General features: G+C 37.2%; 1 protein-coding gene across 5 annotated transcripts in view; it reads left to right on the plus strand.

The window, feature by feature from the left end:
- The window catches only part of ERC2 (ELKS/RAB6-interacting/CAST family member 2), a 394,496-nt gene that overhangs the window by 85,608 nt on the left and 288,402 nt on the right, over positions 1–20,486 (plus strand). For all 5 annotated transcript variants that reach the window (XR_014854746.1, XR_014854748.1, XR_014854749.1 and 2 more), the window contains 2 exons: positions 6,705–6,860; positions 10,086–10,253. Coding sequence is in view for 1 of the 5 variants with exons in the window: in XM_085072716.1 (XP_084928842.1) it covers positions 6,705–6,860; positions 10,086–10,253 (324 nt within the window). In the remaining 4 variants the exon portion in view is untranslated. The remainder of the gene's footprint in view (positions 1–6,704; positions 6,861–10,085; positions 10,254–20,486) is intronic.

Raw genomic sequence — 20,486 nt, forward strand, 5'->3', positions numbered from 1 at the left:
CCAAATAACTCTGGTGCATGATGAAGCCCTGCTCTCCTGAAAACAGCTTGGCATCTCCCTGCCCATGGGAAGCAGTGGAGGAATTCCATATTTCTTTGCTTGCATGTGCAGCTCTGCTTTACATATTACACTGACTTTATCTCAAACAATGAGTTTTCCCACTTCTGCCCTCTGGTTCTCTCACCCATCCCACTGAGGGGGAGTGAACAAGCAGCTGTGACACTCAGCTGCCTACCAGGGTTGATTTATGGCTTTTACTGTTTAGTCATTAAATGCTTCCTTTAATATGTCAGTTAATTTTGTTATGTAGCTAGGAATAATTAGTATTTATTTCTCCTGGTCTGTTTTTTTATGTAATGTTGATTAAAAAAATTAAGTGTAGCATTGCTGAATAGTAAGAACTGAATATTGCTCTTTAAAAAGCGGAGGGTGTGCGTGTGTTTTAGGAGATTCAAAGTGCATGGAATAAACTGACAAAGAGAAGTCCAAGGCAAACTGTCCAAGGCTAATGTAAAATGTTTTCCTTCTCAAACTTTAAAACCAATTATTCTGTTGGTTGTTATTAGGCCATAATTTCACAATCACCTTAAGGAAAATATAAGTTGCATCAGCAGATATGACAAAATGTGATGAAACAGCTGTCTTAGTCCTGAGTTGGGAGCTTTTTTAACTCTTTTTGATATGTAATATTACTAAAGTGTTGTGGCTTTTCCTCCCACAATAAAAAAAGATAAAAATAGTAATTTAAAAAGTGAAAACTGATATTTTTGCATAATTCTATGAGTCTGGAATGTAGATATTTAAGAAAAATGCCGTGAGACTTGGGATAACTTGTGAGTTGGCAATGCTGCCTGAAATTCATTAATGATGGTCTTTCATTTCAGTCTTAAAAGGAAGTGCAAATTAAAGGCCTGATTTTGCCAGTGACTTCTGTTATAAGCAAATGAGTTCAGCATGCATGAACATTGTGGTAAATACATAGTTAAAACTGGATTTTATAAATCCAGTGTCTGTCTCTTAATAGATAATAATTAGTTTGGATTATATGAGTAACAAAGAAGGTACATTGATTTCAATATTCCATTTTTGGATGTATATTTGCTTTGGACATTAGTTCAGAAGTCTTTGTATGAAATCTCAAATATGTTTTTGCAGTAACTCATTACTCTAAGTAAATGGAAAAGTGATATACTGGCTGAGAAACTTGGTTTTTCTATTAATATTCAGAATTATAAATGTAAAAGTTTTGGGATGCAAAAATGATGTGTTAGAATCATTTATAACATTTCATGGGGGTGACTAACAACATAAAGAACATGTTGAAATTGATTTTCAATTCCTCTTCCTGTACCAACCTCTTTGAAAAGAACAGGATGGGGAGTTCATGACATATGAATGACACATGACAAATGTAGCTGCTCCTGGCAGTGTCTAGCCTCTGAAGTAGGTGAAGTGTTTTCTGTGTGTCTCCCAGGAGAGGTGGGCATGGTGCAATGGTCCACTTTCTAAAAATCAGATCGTTGTAGTGAGATCTTTCCTTTGTCACGAGGGAGGCTGTGATTGTGCTGCTGGAGCACTGATGCTGAGATGATTTTTGGTTCTGAGGCACCCAGTTCCTTCTGTTCTTATGAACCCACGCCCCTTTGGGGTTGCCCTGTCTAAAACAGGCCTGATATTGAAAACAAAAAGGGACAAATGTAAGATGTTGAAATCCAGATGATTAAACAGCAGTTTTCATTACAAGTTCCAGATTTGGGATGTTTTCCAACAAATTTAAATTGTCTTAATCCAGACAGCATTTGTTTTGAAAAAAATGTGGGACATTTGCTTTGAATGATGAAGCATTGAAGGAATTGTTTCCCTACAGTGCTGAGAGTGGAAGGAGGCAGAGGATTAGCTGTAACATGGCAATCTCAGGCCATCCACTCCCCCATGCTGAGGCTCCAAGCAGTTTACATTTCTCTCCACCACACCCAGCCTCTTCCAGCCCCTTACCACTTTAGCTTTTGTCTCAGTCCCCTCCATGGCTCCCCCAGGCTCTGCCAGGATGCAACTTTCCCTTCTTCATAAATTCTTTTATTCTTTCTGTGGTTTTCTTCTATCCCTTGCCACTGCTGAATTCTTCCTGTCCATTTCCCAGTCTGTATTCCCTTTCACCCAATCCAGTATACCCATTTCTCCTACCTATACTCTTGTGTTTATTTCTCCTACCTATCCTCTCTCGTGTTTATTTCTCCTAGACATCTTCTGCACTTCTTCATTTCTCTCTGAAGTTTTGCAAACAGCTGTTTTTTCTTACAGCAATTACATTTTCTGCATAACTGCTGTCTTGTTGACCAGTGTCCATCTCCTGTGTATTCACATAAGATAAGAAAGGAGCAAACAAAAAAAAAGAAAAATTCATATCCTATGCCTTGACTCCTTATTTCTTTTTTGCTTTATTTATTCCTTTCCAGATACCTTTTGTCTTTTCAGATGCATTGCACAGGACTTTCTTTCCTAATTTTCTGGTTTTGCTTCATAGAAACATTTGCTTCCAGATGTCCCATGACTTTTGCTCTATTGTTTCTCACTGCATTCTTTACTCTGTTCTCTTTTTTTGCAACTGACCTTATTCTCCAGAAGCCCTTTTTTGTTCTGGAAAGCAGAGTCACAAAACTAAGGGAGGCCAGGATTCTTCCCTTTCCCACATGCTCCTATTATTCCCTCAAGCTAGTCTAGTTTTGATGCAGTGGTTGCTTTTGGCTTTGTGACTGTGGCTATATAGAATTGAACTGCTTTTTTCCCCCCCCTCATGCCTGAATCTTAGTCTGTTAAAGTATAAAATAAACCCAGTACATGGAAATCCCTTCCTTTAGCTGCAATTGCACTTGTGCTCACTTCCTTGCACATTGTGTGCTGGCAAATGCCAGACAACTGATATCTTGGAATGTAGTTTGAATATCAGTGATATTCCAAGCTGATTAACACCTATTAATATAATAAGAAAGATTAAAAGGAAGCACAATTTTCACTTCATTTTATGATATGTACTCCTGAGGACAAGAATCGAGTCAATACTTGCTCATCTCTTGTGAGGTCTCACCTCAAGGATTGCCTTCTCCTCTGGGCTCCACAGGACAGAACAGACATGGGCCAGCAATAAATCTGATATTACTTGAGAGAGAAAATCACAAATTGCATACAGATATGGCCCAGAACTCATCTTAAGGATAGGATATTAAAAAATATATGGAGCCTAGCAACTATAAGGTCTTTACAAATGTAAGTTGTAAAGCAAATGCAAATATTTGTGGTTTACCTTACTTGCAGAAAGAGCCATCTTTATGTATTGATCCAGCTGTGATATTTCAGGTATGGGTTATGTTCTAGAGAAGTGTGTTCTGTGTGTTTGCAGTGCCACATACTCTATTAAGATTGCATGAACTTTCACTTCCCTTATCTTCAAAGATAAACCTGAATATTCTCTGCATTAATTGACAAGGTGAAAATTAATATGGTAAGATTAGTTGCGTGTGATCTGTTGATAGCATGTGGGCATAAGTGCATTTAAATGCAAGTTTTATTAAATGTAAAGTTTCAAATATTTGCTTCTGATTGCTTGTTGAATGCATTACAAGCAAAATTTTTCACAGACATAATTTAAATTTATCAGGTATCTCAAATGATGGACAGTAGCATTTCCTTACTTCTCCTTTCAGAGTAAGATAGCCTGGAATGCTGTATTATATAGCATTGGACTTGATGATCCTTGTGGGTCCCTTCCAACTCAGAATATTCTGTGATTATTTACAAATGTTTTGCCCTTTTCCTACCCCTTAATTTTTCAGGAAATGTAGTATAGGACTCTTGTAAGGACTGACATGACTCATGAAACATCATTATGGAAACTCATTTGTAGAGTTGTGAAATACTGTTTCCTCAGAATCAGGACATGTACTAATTGTTTCACATTCTGAAAGAGGGTGATTTCTGCAAGGTCCAGCCATCATAGAAATAGCCCTAAACTCTTGCAGAATATTTGCAACACTGTTCTAATAAAGGAGATAAGGAAGAGGTATTGGTTACTGCTGGAAGGAGGGGATAGATTAGGGTGAGTGCCCTGATCTCTATCACAAATCCTTCTGTATAATCTTATGTCTTTTAACAGATTTAGAGGGCCTGGCTGGAAAAATCTGAACAAATGCTGCATTGTTGTAGAACTCAGAGGATGTTTATTAGTACCATTTAATACTAAGCTGCTTCCTTAATATTATTGCAAAGGAGTCTTCGTTGTGATTCAACACAGACCCATGTAGTTTTTTAGAATGTTGCTAATGGGGATAAATCTTAGAGGCTGGAAGGAAATATTGCATCTGTTCCCATTTCAGTTTCTGAAAGCTTGCCAGACCCTGTGCCCCAACAAGACTGGTTGAAAGTTTTCCAATTGAAATTTTCTGTGGGAAAACGCTGATTCAGCTGAATCAGAAGATTTCATGGGAATGTGCCTATTCTGTCAAAACTTTTGGCAAAGGCAAAGCTACCTAACTTTCTATCCATCCTGTCAGTAAGCCCAGCTCCCTTGTGGCAGTACCCACTGGGAACTCTGGGCTCTCCATATTGTCTTTGACCTCCAAATTTCCTCACTTTCTAGCAGTTGTCCAGGCAGGAAAACTGTGAGGTTTCCTGGACAAGCCAGCGTGCAACAGGGAACAATTGCATTACCTTTGACTTTCACAACACTTGTGAAATTTCTGGCTTCTGTTTTGATAAAAAGTTGATATAAAACTTGGTGATAATTTTTCAAGAGATACGAAAGTAGCTTTTACACATCTCTAATCACAGCATGCAGAGATCAATTAAAAATAAACTTTTCCTCAGAGATTTCAATCTTATGATGAAGTAGAAGTACAGAAATTGCTTCCACAAGTTATGTAAATATTTCTCATAAAGCTTAAATGTTATTCTGTGATGTATAAACCTTCTAAAGAGTGTTGCAGGCTGTGCTATAAATTGTTTCTGCCATATTATATTTGCAAACACGTAAAATACAAAGGCAGTACAAAAAGGCAAACTCTTATAGACTTAGCTGGAGAGGTTTGATGCAGACTATTCCCAGATGTCATGTCATAATAGGTCATGTAAGTATTAATATATTTCATTGCAAAATCATTCCAAAGTGTACTGAAGCTTAGGTTTTGCTTTTATCTTCAAAAATAGGAAAATATTTCTGAAATTAAATCTAATGGAGCAAGCTGAATTGATTGTAGTACCTGTGAGAGCCACAATTATTTTTGTGTTGTGTTTTAGTCTTGAGAGCTTTTAAATACTTTTGTATCTTTTCTTGCAGTGCTTTTCCTTTTGTGCAACTTCTCCAAATGAAAATTCTTCCCTTTTTCCATTCCATCTCTATATTTTACTTCTGCATTTTAGAATTAAAATGAATTTTAAAATTAAATTTTGGTGAAATAAGAAAATAATAAAAGAAAACTTCTCTCAGTCTCAAATTTTTTACTGGCGTTAAAAGCTAAAATGTTAGAGGAGTGACAGTGGGCCATCTAAATGACATTGCTCAGTCCTTAGCTTTCATTCTATATGGATTTATAAATTCAGATGCTTTTTGGAACTTTATCCAGACTCTCCTGTGTCTTAAATTGCTAAGTTTGCCTAGCTTTGTTGTAGTTAGCACAAGGATTCAAGCTTAGCTTTTCTTGGTTAAAGGATCAATTCCATTTGTATTTTTTTCCAGGTTAGCTTTCTAACTTAATAAGCTGGTCTTAGTGAATCAGGTTGGTTTGTTGTGTGGTTTGGTTTTGTGGTAGGTTTTTTTTTAAAATTTGAACAAGAACTTCATCCAATCTCTGATATTTTATGGGTGGTTGAGCATGCATGCCCTTGGACAGATTTCCTAATGAGTAAATTTTGCAATGTTCTTTCAAACAGAAAATTGGGACAAGTTTGTGTAACCACTTTTCTAATCTTTCTGACTCTCACAGAAGAGACTTAGCCAATTTCCAAATGACTGGAAGCAGCAAAAAGCTTTGCTGTTTTCCCTTGCAGTGCTGGCACACGTGGCAGCTATTGGCTGGGATGTAGTCATTTTTAGTGGTTGTGGTTTTGTTTATCTTGGGACTCACACTAAAAGGTGCTAAATCCCCTCTTAGTGATGTGGCTACATTAGTTAAGGAAAAATATGAGGACACAACCTTTCTCCCTCTTGAGGGCAGGCAGAAGGCCAGAGAAATAGGGACCCTGAGCCTCAGGCTGAGCCCCACAGTGAAGTGTTGGCCTGTTGTCCTGCAGAGACATGGACTGCCCTTTCTAGGCTAAACTTGGTGTTGAAGAGCTTGAAAGAATGGCCAGGCCCGGATGGTTACCAATGCTAATGATGGTTACCAATGATAACAAAGTTTGTTATTGGACATATGTGGAAAAATAGGGCATCTGCCATTCTCCCTTCATCCCTGTGTAGGAATTAAGATGGAATTTTGACCAGAATGTATTCTCTACAGACTATGCAACTATGGGGAAAGAGGTCTGGTGTGAATTCTGCATTTCTTTGAGCTAAAGGCAATAGAATTTTTCCTGGTTTATGTGCATTCTCTATTTGTACCATCTAGTTTTGCTGTCTCATTATTTGATATTCATGCAGGTACAGATATGCTTCTGTTACCCTTTAATATGTGTCTCATATAATTTTCAATTCTCTCTTTTTTGTAACTTAGGATACAAAAATAGCTTCACTTGAGCGCAATATAAGAGATCTTGAAGATGAAATACAGATGCTAAAGACAAATGGAGTTCTGAATACAGAGGACCGAGAAGAAGAAATCAAACAAATAGAAGTTTACAAGAGTCATTCAAAGTTCATGAAAAATAAGGTGAGATCTATTTATAAAAGAGATTAAGACTGTTTAAATAAAGAAAAGTTTTAACTTGATAGTTTCCAACACAAGAAGCTGCATATCCCCTTTTGGTAAATCTCTACTATATAATAATCAGTGGACATGAAAGAGTGAAGCATTTTGGATAAATGAAAATGATTTTGATTTTAGCTTTTCATGTAGTTTTGCAGTAAGGACTTTAGTTTTCTAGCTGTTACCAAATTGTACTCTGCTCATATTTTCAAGACTAGCAATTAAATTTGATAACCACTTAAAAGCCAGACATTAAACTACATAACCTGTAGCATCTACTTAGAGACTTGTAGGGTCTAATATAAGCAGGCACATCATTTGCATTTCTACTCCTTTTCCTTTGCTTAAATCCTTCACTTCATAAAGCAGTTGTCGTTTGTTGCATACAAACAAATCCTATCATGTGTAAATCAGCATAGTTTCATTTAATGGAATTATTGACTTAAAGATTTAGCCCATTAATTTAAATATGCCATATTCAGGGGAAAAACTCTGATTTTTTCCTCCCCTTTGTTTTCTGGTTACTCTGCATAATGTCACATAAGGATTTGGTATGTAAAAATAACAGCAGTAGAGCACTGATAATGGTTTTCTGGAAATGGAAAATTAATGGTATCTAGGAAATGAAATTATGGGAGGTAACAGAATCGTAAATTGAGAAGGAACAAAAAGGAATTAGGATTTCAGGAAACGAGGTGAAGCAAGATCACATTGGGCAATGTTGAAAAAGTGGTGACAGGTAAATTACACCTATGAAATATGTGGGATGGGGGAAGGTCAGGGTCAGAGGACAAACTTGGAGTTTTTTGAAGCTACAGCACTTCTACTCAGACTTGTAGGTTATATTCATTATGGTCTTTATGAAGTATAAAAATGTTTTTGTTATGAGATCATGAGATTTCATTGGATCTTGACAGTTGGTCATCACTTTAGGTACAGCAAAGCAAAAATGTTTGCATATCTGCTAGAGACAACAATCTATTTCATGTCCTGTTTAATTTTTTTTGCACGCTGAGATACTGCAGAACTTTAAAAAAGCGAATATATCCATGGTTAAAATTTCTGAAAAGTTTTCTAGTTTGTTATACCTTTTTATTTTTGTGACAGTTTTTTTAAATTGAAATTTTGGTACTTTTTCAGCATAATACTTTATTTTAAGAAGACATCAGCGTGCTTATTCAACAGTCTGTGTTGTATGTGCTTGGTTTGTGTTTTAACTCTTTTTTTTATTTGAGACCTCTAACACATTTTTAAACTCCTGACAATTTGTAGGTCTTATAGCCAGAACTTTACACTAAACAGATTCCTTTTCTAAAACACAAAGAACACACCTGCAATGAAAGCAAAGCCTTTTTAATTTTTTTTTTTTATTTCTCATGGTGTGGGTTGTGTCATGGAGAGAAGAGGGAAGAGTTTCTAGAAGAGATTAAGCATCTGTGATGTTCACATGCATCTCCTATAAAGCCTGTGATGTAATTCAGATTGGCTGCAGATCTATGTTTTGTCTTTGGACCTTGTAGACAGATTTTCCCATTGTTCATTTTCTATACATTTTCTCTCAGTTGCCATACTTGCTTACATGTTCTGGCAAGGGATGGAGGAAGGTGGGTTGCTTTCCAGAGAGAGCTTTCTCTAGCAGCTTTTAATTGCATTCTTTCCTCATGTCTGGTTTTTGTATGCTTTTTTTCTTATTTTGATATTTTCAGACTTTAAAGGTGATTTCTTTTAGTGCCAGCGTAGATTTTTGATTTTATACAGTGTCTCAGGGGTGACTGTCCAAGCACCTTAACCAGCTAGACAAACGTATTGGGATTTATAAAGAGAAATCAGGAATAAATATATTAAGACATGCATACTGACTGTAGTTGGAAGAAAAATTGTTTTCAAATTTAATTTTTAAATATGTACTTGCAATGTAAAACAAAATAGAAGCATTTTGATCAGCAGTCAATATTTTCAGTACCATACAATACTGAATTTGTGAAATGTTTTAGGATGTGTATCTTTGCAATGTGGTTGAGTAGGATAAGCCTGCGGATATTCTTTTTTTTTTTCCTGGGGATTTTTGAATCATCTTCCATCTAAGAGTTCTAGATTTCTTGCATCCGAAATATCTGTTGAGACATGGAAAAGAGCTCTTCATATAAAGGAAGTGATTTCTCTGAGTTGTGCAGATAAAGTGAGGCATTTCATTTCAAATAATCCTCCTGAGATGATGTATCTGGATTTATCTGGTGACCAGTGTTATATCACAAGAGTTTGAGTAATATGGCGCCTCATTCACCATCCTTTCACCTCTGCACATCATTCTGTATATAGTCCAGTGCTTTGTTCTGGTTCATATACTTTAAATGCACCACAATTTTGTGCTCTGTGGCTATTCTTCCCATTTATCATTGTGGAAAGAGAAGAACAATCAAAATTCCATGACATTTACTGATGAACCTTAAATTCACTTAAATTCAGAAGCTCTGTCTTAGTATTGTGTTTCTGCTGTTTCCTCTGGGATATGCTTTTATGATCTCTCAGCCCTTTCATTGTGTGGAATTTTTTATAATGTTTTCCCCAGACTTCTCTCAAGTTAGTCTTCTTGGCTTGGCCTTTCTAGTACCTGAGAATTCCATGTGAACTGCCAGGGAGAAAAATAGGAGGTGGGGATGGTGGGCAGCAACACATCTGCGAGAAGAGTAAGGTTAAAATTCCACTTGTCTGTTTTCCTCTCCTTTCTAAGATGCCTGTGTTTTCTTTATCAGACTCCTAAAAAATTCCCGATTCACTCTGGCCAATGATAAGTCATGGGAATCATGCTGTTGGAAGGACTGAATTTATACTTTTAGGAATACTTTTTTTTTCCCCTATGCATTTTTGCTGTCCTGCCAGACTTGCCTCACATGGGATACATGCCTTTGAACTGAAGTGAGGTCCGTGGTGAATTTATAGGCCACACGTATAACCTTTAAGAGTTTTCTTTTAACTTCTGCAAAAACAGGGCAATCCTTAAGACAGGGTACATTAAATTGAAAGAAACACAATTGAAGGAGTGAGTGTATAAAGTCTGAATCTTAATTCTTTTCCCAATTCACAGGTGTCTGATTTGTCATATCAAGGTCATTCACAGCTTTCAGATTTCAAGTGGAACTATGAATTGGAGACAAAATTAATGACCTAACTTTTTTCCCTCCACTGCAGATTGATCAACTGAAACAAGAACTCTCAAAGAAAGAATCAGAACTTCTTGCCTTACAAACTAAGCTTGAAACCCTTAGCAATCAGAATTCAGATTGCAAGCAACACATTGAAGTGCTTAAAGAGTCCCTTACTGCCAAAGAACAGAGAGCTGCCATACTTCAGACAGAGGTATTGTATCTCCTAAGCATGAAATGCAATAGAAATATTGAGTTCATAGCCTTGATCAAGGTGGTGATGTGTTTGATTCAAGTCTGTGTAGAAGGAAAGTTGTTAAAGAATATGACTAATTTAAAACACTTAAAATGCCAATATATCTGGTGTATATATAATTTTGGTAGTACACTAACTCTCATTCTAGAATTTTTGGAGGAACTTACGATTGCATTTAAAGAAAATATTTGTGTCTAATTCACATTGGCTTCAGTGGGGGAAGGTGGACCTTAATGACTTGAGTGTTGTGGTATCATGACCTGTTTCCTCATCTATTGGTGGACTGACGGTGAGGCTACTGATGTATTTTTAAGGGCCTCTGTTGAAAGGTGCATGTTATTAATCTCTGGTTATTTTTTCAAGTGCAGTCAACATTTATTTTAAAAGGTGAAAATTTTCATTCTTTAAAACAGAGCAGTGTATTGATTTTGTATGTAGCTACAAAATCAGATTGTAAAAATATGTGTAATGGAATACACAGTTGAGATGGTTGTCATATTTAAGGGAATGTGTAAATCCAGTGTTTAAAATGTTGTCCATTAACTATTTTTCTGATGTTTTAAAAAAGTTCATAAGCTTGGAGCACATAATACTGATTAGATTTGGTACTATTAAAACTTCTTGATTTTATTTTTAATGTGTGTGCTCCTTTCAGGAAACAAATATCTATGGAATTTAGTAAGGCAGTGCAAATAGTTTCTATTCAGAGCAGTATATTATTTAAGTTATACAGAAATCTTACAGAATTCTTCATATGTCTGGCTACCAAAGCTCTAGGAAAAAAATGGCTTAAACTCATCATCCTTGTGGAAGCAGGAAATAAATATTTCTAAGATCCTGATTATCCCTTTTTGCCATATGTCTTGTGCTCTGCGTATTAAGAAGATACAGATGAAATTTGGAGTTTCCAGCTGGTGTTTAATGGGCCAACCAGTGTATGTGTATAATACAAAATAATTATAACAGAGAAAGATAAAAACTCCAGCAATTTTGGTGATCTCAGTCTAGCATTTGAGTAGGAAAGATTGCATGTTTTAAATCCTGGGCTGTGCAAATCTGCTTTGCAAGGCCTGTGTGACCTGTCATGCTGCTGAGGATGGTGGTGAGTTCCATTGGCTCTCCACTGATTTGACTTCCTAATTGCTTATCAGACTGGTTTGTATTCAGTGCATAACAGTCTTATGGCTGGCAGATGGGCAGTGGTACAAAGAACTGAATTGCAGTGCTCTTGAAGGGTTGCTGGAATTCTGCAGTCCTGGTGGAGAACCAGGTGGCTTCTGACAGGTATTTAATTCCTCTTTTTCCCAGTTTCTGCACAAGCCTGTTGAGCTTGAACCTTTTACACAATCAGGCCTAGACTGTGCTGTGGTAGCAATCCAGCAGTGCTTCTAGACACAGCAGGTCTAGTTCTCTGGGAATTGAGAAAAAGACTTTGTTTGCTTAGAGCAACAGAATCATCTATCTCCTGGCCTCAGGTCTGATCTAAAGGGAGGGCAGTGGCTTCCAGCAGCAGATGGGAAAGCAGCTGCAGGGAGATGCAGGGCAAATGGCAGCCCTCCAGCAGGTGGAAGTCATTATGGAAGGAATTTTGTACTGTACAAGCTATTGTTGGTCATTCCCAGATGAGGAAACCTAATAACATTTTGGCCTGCATGAAGCCGCACTCCTTTCTTCCTGCATGTCCACATTGTCTATTTGTGGAATTGCTTTTGTAGGATTTTGTACTGTCCTAAAACATATTCATAACTTGCCTTGAAGTTCTTCTTTCTGGAGGTGAAAGTAACCATCAAAGCACAGTTCTAATCCTGTGCTGAGTAAGGTATTCATAGCTGCAGTGTCAACTTCCTGCCTAAATAGGATTACTTTGTAATCACCTTGTTGTAATTAAATTAGCATAGTAAATCCCGCAATAAAAGAAACCCTCCACAGGCTCTCAGTTATTTCATAAGAAGCCTTTTATTATTATTTAGCTTAATGGTACTCTGCAGGTTATCTTCAGGTTTTGCTGGAGCAGCTGCATATGATGCAATGGGATGTGATTCATAGAATCCCATAATGTTTGAAGCTGGAAGGGAGCTCTGAAGCTCATCTGGTCCAGCCCCCCTGCTCAAGCAGGGCCACCTAGAGCTGGCTGTCCAGGACCATATCCACATGTCTTTTGAATATCTCAAGACATGAGACTCTACAACCTCTTTGGGCTGCATGGGCCAGTGTGAGTGCTTCATGTGTTCAGAGCTTCCTGTGTTTCAGTTTGTGCCACTGCATCTTGTCCTGTCACTGGGCACTATTGGAGAGTCTTTACAGCCTCCCTTCAGATGTTTAAGCACAGTGACAAGATGCCCCATTCACTTTTCTAGGCTAAACAGTCCAGCTCTCTCAGGCTTTTGTCATAGGAGAGGTGCTCCAATCCTTTAGTAAAGCCCTTAAGTAGTCCCTTAGTTTCTGTATGGCCTTTGCTGGACTGTGTGCAGCATGCCTGGAATGGGACATGATATGCCAGGTGTGGCCTGACCAGTGATGGATAGAGGGATCTCCTCCCTGAGCCTTCTGGCAGCTCCTCCTGATGAGCTCAGGATGCTGTCAGTGTCTCACTGCAGGGGCACTTGCTGATGTTCACCATTGTCCTTTTCTGCAAAGCTGCTTTCCAGCTGGGTGAACTCCAGCACATGCAGGTTCTTGGCGTTGTTCTTCTCCTGGTTCAGGACTTTACATTTCCTTTTCCTGAACTCCATGAGGTTCCTGTTGGTACATTTCTTCAGCTTGTCAAAATCCCTCTGAACGTGACCCTCTGGTGGATCAGCTGCTCTTTCCACTTTTTTCCACCAGCACACTTGCTAAGGCTTTTTTAATGATCACCCAGTTCATTAATGAAGATGAGCTGGACTGGATGCAGTATTGACCCCTGAGGTGCAATACTGGTTCCACTGGAGTGTCCTGATCCCACTTGATAGCCCTCCACCTACCTGTATGGTTCTCACTAGCCAGGTCTGATAGGGCATGAGGTTTAGAAGTAATTTGCTGGTGTTAATGGCAGTTTTTTTGTAGATCATGGATCCCTGGAAGTTCATTGGTTTCACTCTATTTCTGGGCAAATTCTACCAGTGTTTATTTGGTAGACTCGATTTTTTTGGGGAGGGTATAATTTCAAGTTTGGGATTTCCATGATGTCTTAGCAAAATTAGATAAAAAAATATTACTGCTTAAAAAGTATAGTTTAAGTTTGACCTCTATTTTACACAGTTGGTTTCAATGGTAAGAAATTAAGAGTAAGCAGTTATAATGATCTTCATCTTGAAGAGTACTGACTACTACTATTGAGGCATGACTAAATGATAGATTTTGTTGTTTTACATGTGTTAGTGCAGATCATCAGAAGTAAGAAGGCACTTGAATTTTTTGAAGGAGTATTGGATCAGATTTCAAGTGCAATGAAACTCTGTGACATAATGTGAGAAAAGTTAAACTCGTTGGTGAACAGTCCTAGAATTGAAACACAGTGTTCTTTTTGCATGGTGTTTTTGTTGTCCCAGTGATGTCAGTGTTTTGTTTTGATTCAAATATGTTTATTGGACTTAAAAAGGTATCACTTGAAGTTTTTATTGACAGCTGAAACAAAAAGAAATCCTGTACAGCAGTAACTATCATGGTGGCCAGAGTTGGGAGGTCTGAAAATGGTTTCCTGCCAGTAGGAAAAATGTTTGGAAGCACTCCTTAGAAGGTTCACCACCTCTGCTACGTGCATTTCATTTTTGTTCCATTTTCAAGGTTATATATGATAATATTGCCAAACTATGCAAACTTTTCCTACCCTAATGTATATATCCTTTGTTTTGATTATCTCTTTATTAATGATGTGAAAACCCTGAGGTCAGATAAAAATGAGCCAATGTAAGGCTAGTCCAGCTACAAACCTAAAAATGTCACTGTGCTCCACAGAAAATTTTTAAAGGGAAGAATATGACACTTGATAGGTCTTCCTTGCTGTGTGAAAAAGCTGTTAAAAGATGTTAATTTCTAAATGAAGGCTTGTACTGTTACTGCAGAGGGAAAGAGGTTAAACATATGATCCTTTTCAATGATTTAAAAAGATTAACACTACCATTTGTATACTTTTAAAAGCAGTAGACAGTACAGTGTGATACTTATTTGTGCATATTTGCAGTGACTGGTGCTTAACTACTGCAAGTACCATTAGGAAAAAAACTTATATAAATCGATGCAAACAAATGCAATTCAGCTGGGTAGCTCAGTGGGGAAAAACATTCATTTCGTAAGCATTTCTGACACAAACATACTTTAGCACTTTATTAGTCAGTGCATCATTGCTTTAGATAACACACCTGCAAACTGGCAGGTGTGCTGTTTGAAGGTTAATGAACTGTGAAATAAGTAAATGTCTACAAAGAAATTTTGTAAATTGTGGGCGCAGTCCTGTCAATGGAGAAAATGGATTAGAAAAATAGGTAAAGTCTGTACTGTAACTGAATGCTGATGTGTTCAGTATACACATACTAATATAGAAAACCTAATAAAAATGAAGAGGAAGGGTGACCATAGTACTTATTTATTGCGATCTGCTTTTTTGTTTAAACAAATCTGTTTATAGAGAAGGGTTGTGAAATGATTGACTTCTTGGCAGTTCTTAGTTTGCATAAAGAGCAAATAAAAGAAGACAGCACAAAATACTTGGAACAAGACTAAAAACTCTTTATTTTTCTTTCTATTACAATGTTGATATTTGATATTTCTTGAAATGTAAATCTGCTTTTAATTTTACAACAATAATGGTACAACTACGGTTATTTCACTCACACATTTTTATTTTTCAAAGTTAGAGTTTTTCTTTGAAATTGCATTTTTCTATTGTTTTGTGATTTTTCTTGTTTCGAATCAGGCTGGGCCAGATCTTTCAGTGTGGTCTCTTTGCTGTGCTGCCAGTGCATTGTTCAGGTCGATGTGCTGTGCGTGCGAAGGGAGATCACCCACGGCACAAAGCACCACGCTGGACACCAGGCTGCCATTGACTCCCTGTCACTCTGCAGCTGCCCACTGCTTTCCTGAGAGCGTCCCACATTTCAGCTGGAGCTTTATCTCGGGTGGAATGTGCCAGGCATTTTGCTTTCTGTTCAGCATTGATGTTTTCTAGGCGCTGTGGCTGTTCAGAGTGGGAGAGAAGAGTTCGGAGTTAAACTGAAAGCAGTAAATTCAGAGTCAAACTGAAAGAACACTTAGGTTAGCAAAATGCTATATCTAAACAGAAGTAAACTGTGAAACAAAGGCGTGGGGGTTTTAATTTGTTTGTTGCTTTTTTCTTTTGGTGTCTTGTCTGCCTACTGGAAGATTTCAAGACTGTTCAAAGGCACATCAAATGGCCTGGTCTGATTTCAGGCATCTCTGTGCTTTGAGCAGGAGGTTGGACTTGTGACCTCCTGAGGCCAATTCCAATGACTTTATGGTATTACAAACGAAGCTCTCACAAATACCTGATAGATATTACATACACAGCCCCACCCCCCTCGACTGAATCCATTCTTAGTTACTGCCTTGAGTATTCTTTCTTTTGGGGACACCACTGTTTAGTTGCATAAAAAATTGAAACAGAATTTCCTGTGAGCAAAGTGATTGAAAGAGTGGAGAGTGCCATTTGCAGGGCCCGTAGAAAGTAGTGCCCAGAGGCAGGAAAAAGGGAAAGTAGAAAGAAGAGGCTATATATTCAGTGTATAAAGATTTACGCAAGTTATTTGGGACAAATAGTTTGAATGTTAGATTTATCTTGCTTTCAAAACACTTCTCATTTTCATCTATTTTATTGAGTTAAAATGAAAATTAAACTGTAGCTCCCTCCTCTCCCCCCACCCCAGTTCTTAGTTTTACAGAAAATTATGTTGTTGCCATTGAAAACAATATTCAGTTAGACAGCTTTAATGGGCTTTTATAACCGAGCAAAATTTACTCTGATAAGATAAGTCACTGGTGGATGGAAATGATTAGGAAAGTATTAGTACTCTTAGCTACTAATTTAAATGCTTTGGTCTAACTGGAGATGTTTGAAGAGGAACTTGGATAGGATTGCTTGAGAAATGATTCTTTGTATACTCTTATTTTTGCTTATACTGTGAATGATCTAAAGGGACCTGGTTCTGATCCTGGTGTACTGGCACTATACACACAGAAATGCAAAGAAAACAACCATTTCAAAACAGCACTGACATTTCATCAGGTATAGCTATGAAGTGTGAGGAAAAGTTATTGAAGTAGTTTTGCATATTTTTAGGTTTTCTGCCTAAGAGACAGCTGGGGAGAAGGGGCTAGAGCGACTTGGACTTTTTAAATTTGTGATTTGCTTTTTCAGTGATGACGTCTTCCTCACACAGGTAACAGAGTCCTTAGCTCACAATTGCTCTTATCCCAAGTACTCAGCCTGAGGGAAGTGCAAACATACATTCTTAGCTTTCTATGTCTCTGCTGAGGAAAAAAAAAAAATCATGCTTACAACAGAGGCAGAGTTTAAAATAGGAGTATGGTCCATTTGGAATGAAAAAGCTTCTGCAGCTGTAGTTATTCAGAAATCTTTAGAGATGCTTATACTGACAGTAGACCTCATATGGCTTTTTGATTATAATCTTGGTAGGATTCTGAATAATATTTTCTTTTATAGCTGTGCAGTGATGTGGGTTGTTTGTTTTTTTCCTTCTTCCACTTGTTTAACTTTCAGAAGTCAGAACTAGAAGAATTTTCTAGTTCTTGGTATCACAGTGGACAATGAAAGCAAGGATCTGAGCTTCTGAGACATTAGTGGTTTTGCAGGTAACCTGATAATATTTGGAGAAGCATTTAAATAAGGTCAGCTTGGGCAAACAGAACTTAGACACTTCATGTCAGAAGTGATAACATGATATAATGACGTAATATTTTACATTTTTCTAGTACTTTCCATACTTAAAATCAAGTAATGCAGTCTGTGAAAATTTTTGAAAGACCTGTCATTGTTGTAGGTTAAAAGTATTTACAAATTACGTCCTGCAAAAGAAACATCAGCTGCATTTTCTCCTGAATAATTTGATTCTGTCATTATATGGTATGTTTTCAACTAGCTGATGTGGCAAACTTGATGGAATTCCAGTTTTGTGGCTTCCATTTTTGTATTCTGTTAAAGCTGAAGTTGCTTTTTGATTTTATGAATTAGGTGAAAGAGAAACCCAGATACAAATGCACTGCTTCATTCAGGCAAGCAAAGGTAACACAAGTGTGGCAAAAGCTGTCTTTCTGAAACAGATTTGGTGCTTCACAACTCTGCCATGGTAAATCATGGCAGTTAAGTTGTGTAGCCTTAAGGTTTTAGTAAATAAAAGTCCTTGAGGACTGTTGGCTGGCACAGACATGTGGGAACAATCATCTTGATTTCAAGTTGTTGCAGGGATGAATTGCAGTTGTGCACAGAGAGCCATGAAAACAGTGGCCTGACACTTACAAAGGAGCTGGGCTGAACAACTGCTGTGCATGGTAGCACCTACTTAAACAGGATATTAATGTCCTTGGAGCAAAAACTTTTAAAGATATGTAGTTAATGAGATGGCTCTGAATTGAGTTTAATTAAAACACAAAATGTTCTCAAATGCAGGATGCTAATTAACATTGGCTGGACTTGACTAACTGAAAAGTGCTTGTAACAAAGATATGAAATCATCTGTCTCCTTTGAGAATTGTTCTTTTCAGATCTTAAGTCATGGATGTTGTTAATGATGTTAGTAAACTTCTCAGATGACTATGCACAGTTCTCCATTTGTTTGATTCTTTAATTATTTCCTGTGACTTTTTGAAATACAGCATTAGAACTTAAATCTGAGCTCTTGAAAAAATCCTTCACTTTTTTCTTTCCTACAGGACCATACACTTTCCCCCTGCTAATGTTATTTCTATGCAATGAACTTTGGAATGCACTAATATTTTAAAAAGAAGTAACAGCATTAAGTGACACTAAATAACTTGAATCTGTATAATTACCTTTAGTTATTATCTGTTCTGTGAAATATAAAGAAAAAAGGTTTTGAGTTGCTTCCTCTGTGCTTCTCCCTTGAATGTGCTCTCCTTCTCACACAGAAGATTAACTTACCCCTGTAATTTTCAATATTAATTTCCATATTTTAGAGAGGGAATCATGTGACGTAAAAAGTGATGACAATACCAAAGTTTGCTGATGTCTTTACAGGCACCATATATTGGGGATTTTGTGCTCTATATGATCTTACTTTCCCTACCTGTGCTCATTCTTCCAGCTGTAGTTGGTTAAAGGCTGCACATGCATCCTGATGAATTTCCCCTGTAAACTCTTTGCCACAGATCTGCCTCTGTTTCTGAAATTCTTGTCTAACAATAAGTGGGGATGTTTCTAGTTTTACAGGAGAAACTGTGCAAGCAGTACCATGCTAGACAAAATGAAAATCTACAGAAGTGGAAAAAAATTGTTTTAAAAATGCAAACAAATATTTATGGTATGTTTGAAGAAATAAGTTACAAAAGAAGGAAACGACATTTTTGTCAAGCATTAAGAATAGTCTAAATCTATGAGGCATTCTACAAAATAAGCAGGAAATGAGTGAAAAAGGAGCATGAAATTGTGGAGGGGGTTGTAGAAGATGCTGTTACGTAAGAGCACTGGGATAGGAACATCTGTGCTCAAGTATAGAGCTGCTTAAACGTCTGCATCAGTGGAGTTCTGCTACAATTTCTGCTATTAAATGTGGCTAAGTTTCGTAAAACTAAGATATAACAAGATAAAATCAGGGATTTACAAGTCAAGTATTTAGAGTTTTGAAAATATTGGTACTTGTGTCAAGTTGGATTGAGAAGTAGATCAGAAGATAGAATAAAATGGATAAGGATGCGTTGGTTTCTGTTTCTGTAGTCATCATTTGGCTGCCTGTTTTAAAGAAAGAGGTCAGGCTGGATTTGCAGAGACAAATCTTACTTCTGACATTTTGTAATGTGTGGTGTTGATACCTGCCCCCCCATTCAGTAATAATTTTCCTTTAAAAAAGGTTAATTTTGTAGTTACCCATAAAGGGCTTGTGAACCACTATTGCCTTTGCTTGATACCTTTTGTCTTCTGTCTTTCAGTGGAAGTTAGTTTGATGCAAGCAAGGTGCATGTCAAGTACTATTAGCAGGGCTGGCTGGGACAATTCTGCAAGTACTGCTTTTATGAGGACTTTTCTTTCTCGTGTCCTTTTGCTTTTGTTTTTGAAATTCTTCCTCAGGTCAAACAAGCATAACAGCTGTTTCTTATCTGTAAAGACTGCTTTCTTCCAGCTGCCCCATGATGTGAGATCAGGCACAAGATCAGTACAGGGTGGGAAAGACTGAGGAGTGTGTAAATAAAAACAGTTTGGGTTCACATTCGCTGCATGCTTATTTTCCCCTTTAAACTGTTTAAACTGTTGAAGTTCCAAGAAAATACTTAAAATATTTTCCGTTAGTTAGTTACTTTTACACTGCATCACTTACTCATTGCTCTGAACATTTTTGGAGCAACGCTAAATTGGATTCTGGAATAGATTATAGTATTCATAAGTACTTTAGGGTCTTCCTATAATCCTTAATTGAAATGAAAATCAGTATCTATTATATCTGCCTATTTCTATATATTTCTAGTCTTCTGCATAAATAATATTTTCCTGTTTTACAAATGGCGGTACTGTTTGTGGTTGAATTTAAAACATTTTTGTAGCAAGATCAGAGAAAATGACTTTCTATTCTGAAATATTTTGTGTTTTTCAGTAGTAAATTTGGAGGAACATTGTCGTCGAAATACTCTGCATGGAGGATACTGAAGTTACTTTATAACTTGGGAGAAATAATAAAATAAGAGGAAAATTCTTGGTAGAAATTACTGCCAACAGTAATAGGAATTGCTAAGATTATTTTTTTCTTTGCTTTCTACAAGAAGTGTTCACAATGCCTGTGTGCCACATCCTGTCTAACAGAAGTGACTCTTTGGTCAGTGGCTTGCATGCAAGATGGATTACTGCTGGAAAGATTTGTACTGGAGATTCATCTTTCATTTTTCAATTTAGATAAACAGCAAAATCATGTAAAAATAAGCAGAGTCCTTACTGGGCAAGGCAGGAAACTGTAGATGGAAGTGTGCTCAGTGAAGTTTGAGCTCCAGATTGCACTTCATTGATCTTTTACA

Source organism: Lichenostomus cassidix, chromosome 12, assembly GCF_008360975.1.
Source record: "Lichenostomus cassidix isolate B80296 chromosome 12, HeHo_3.0, whole genome shotgun sequence".
Lineage (NCBI taxonomy): Eukaryota > Metazoa > Chordata > Aves > Passeriformes > Meliphagidae > Lichenostomus > Lichenostomus cassidix.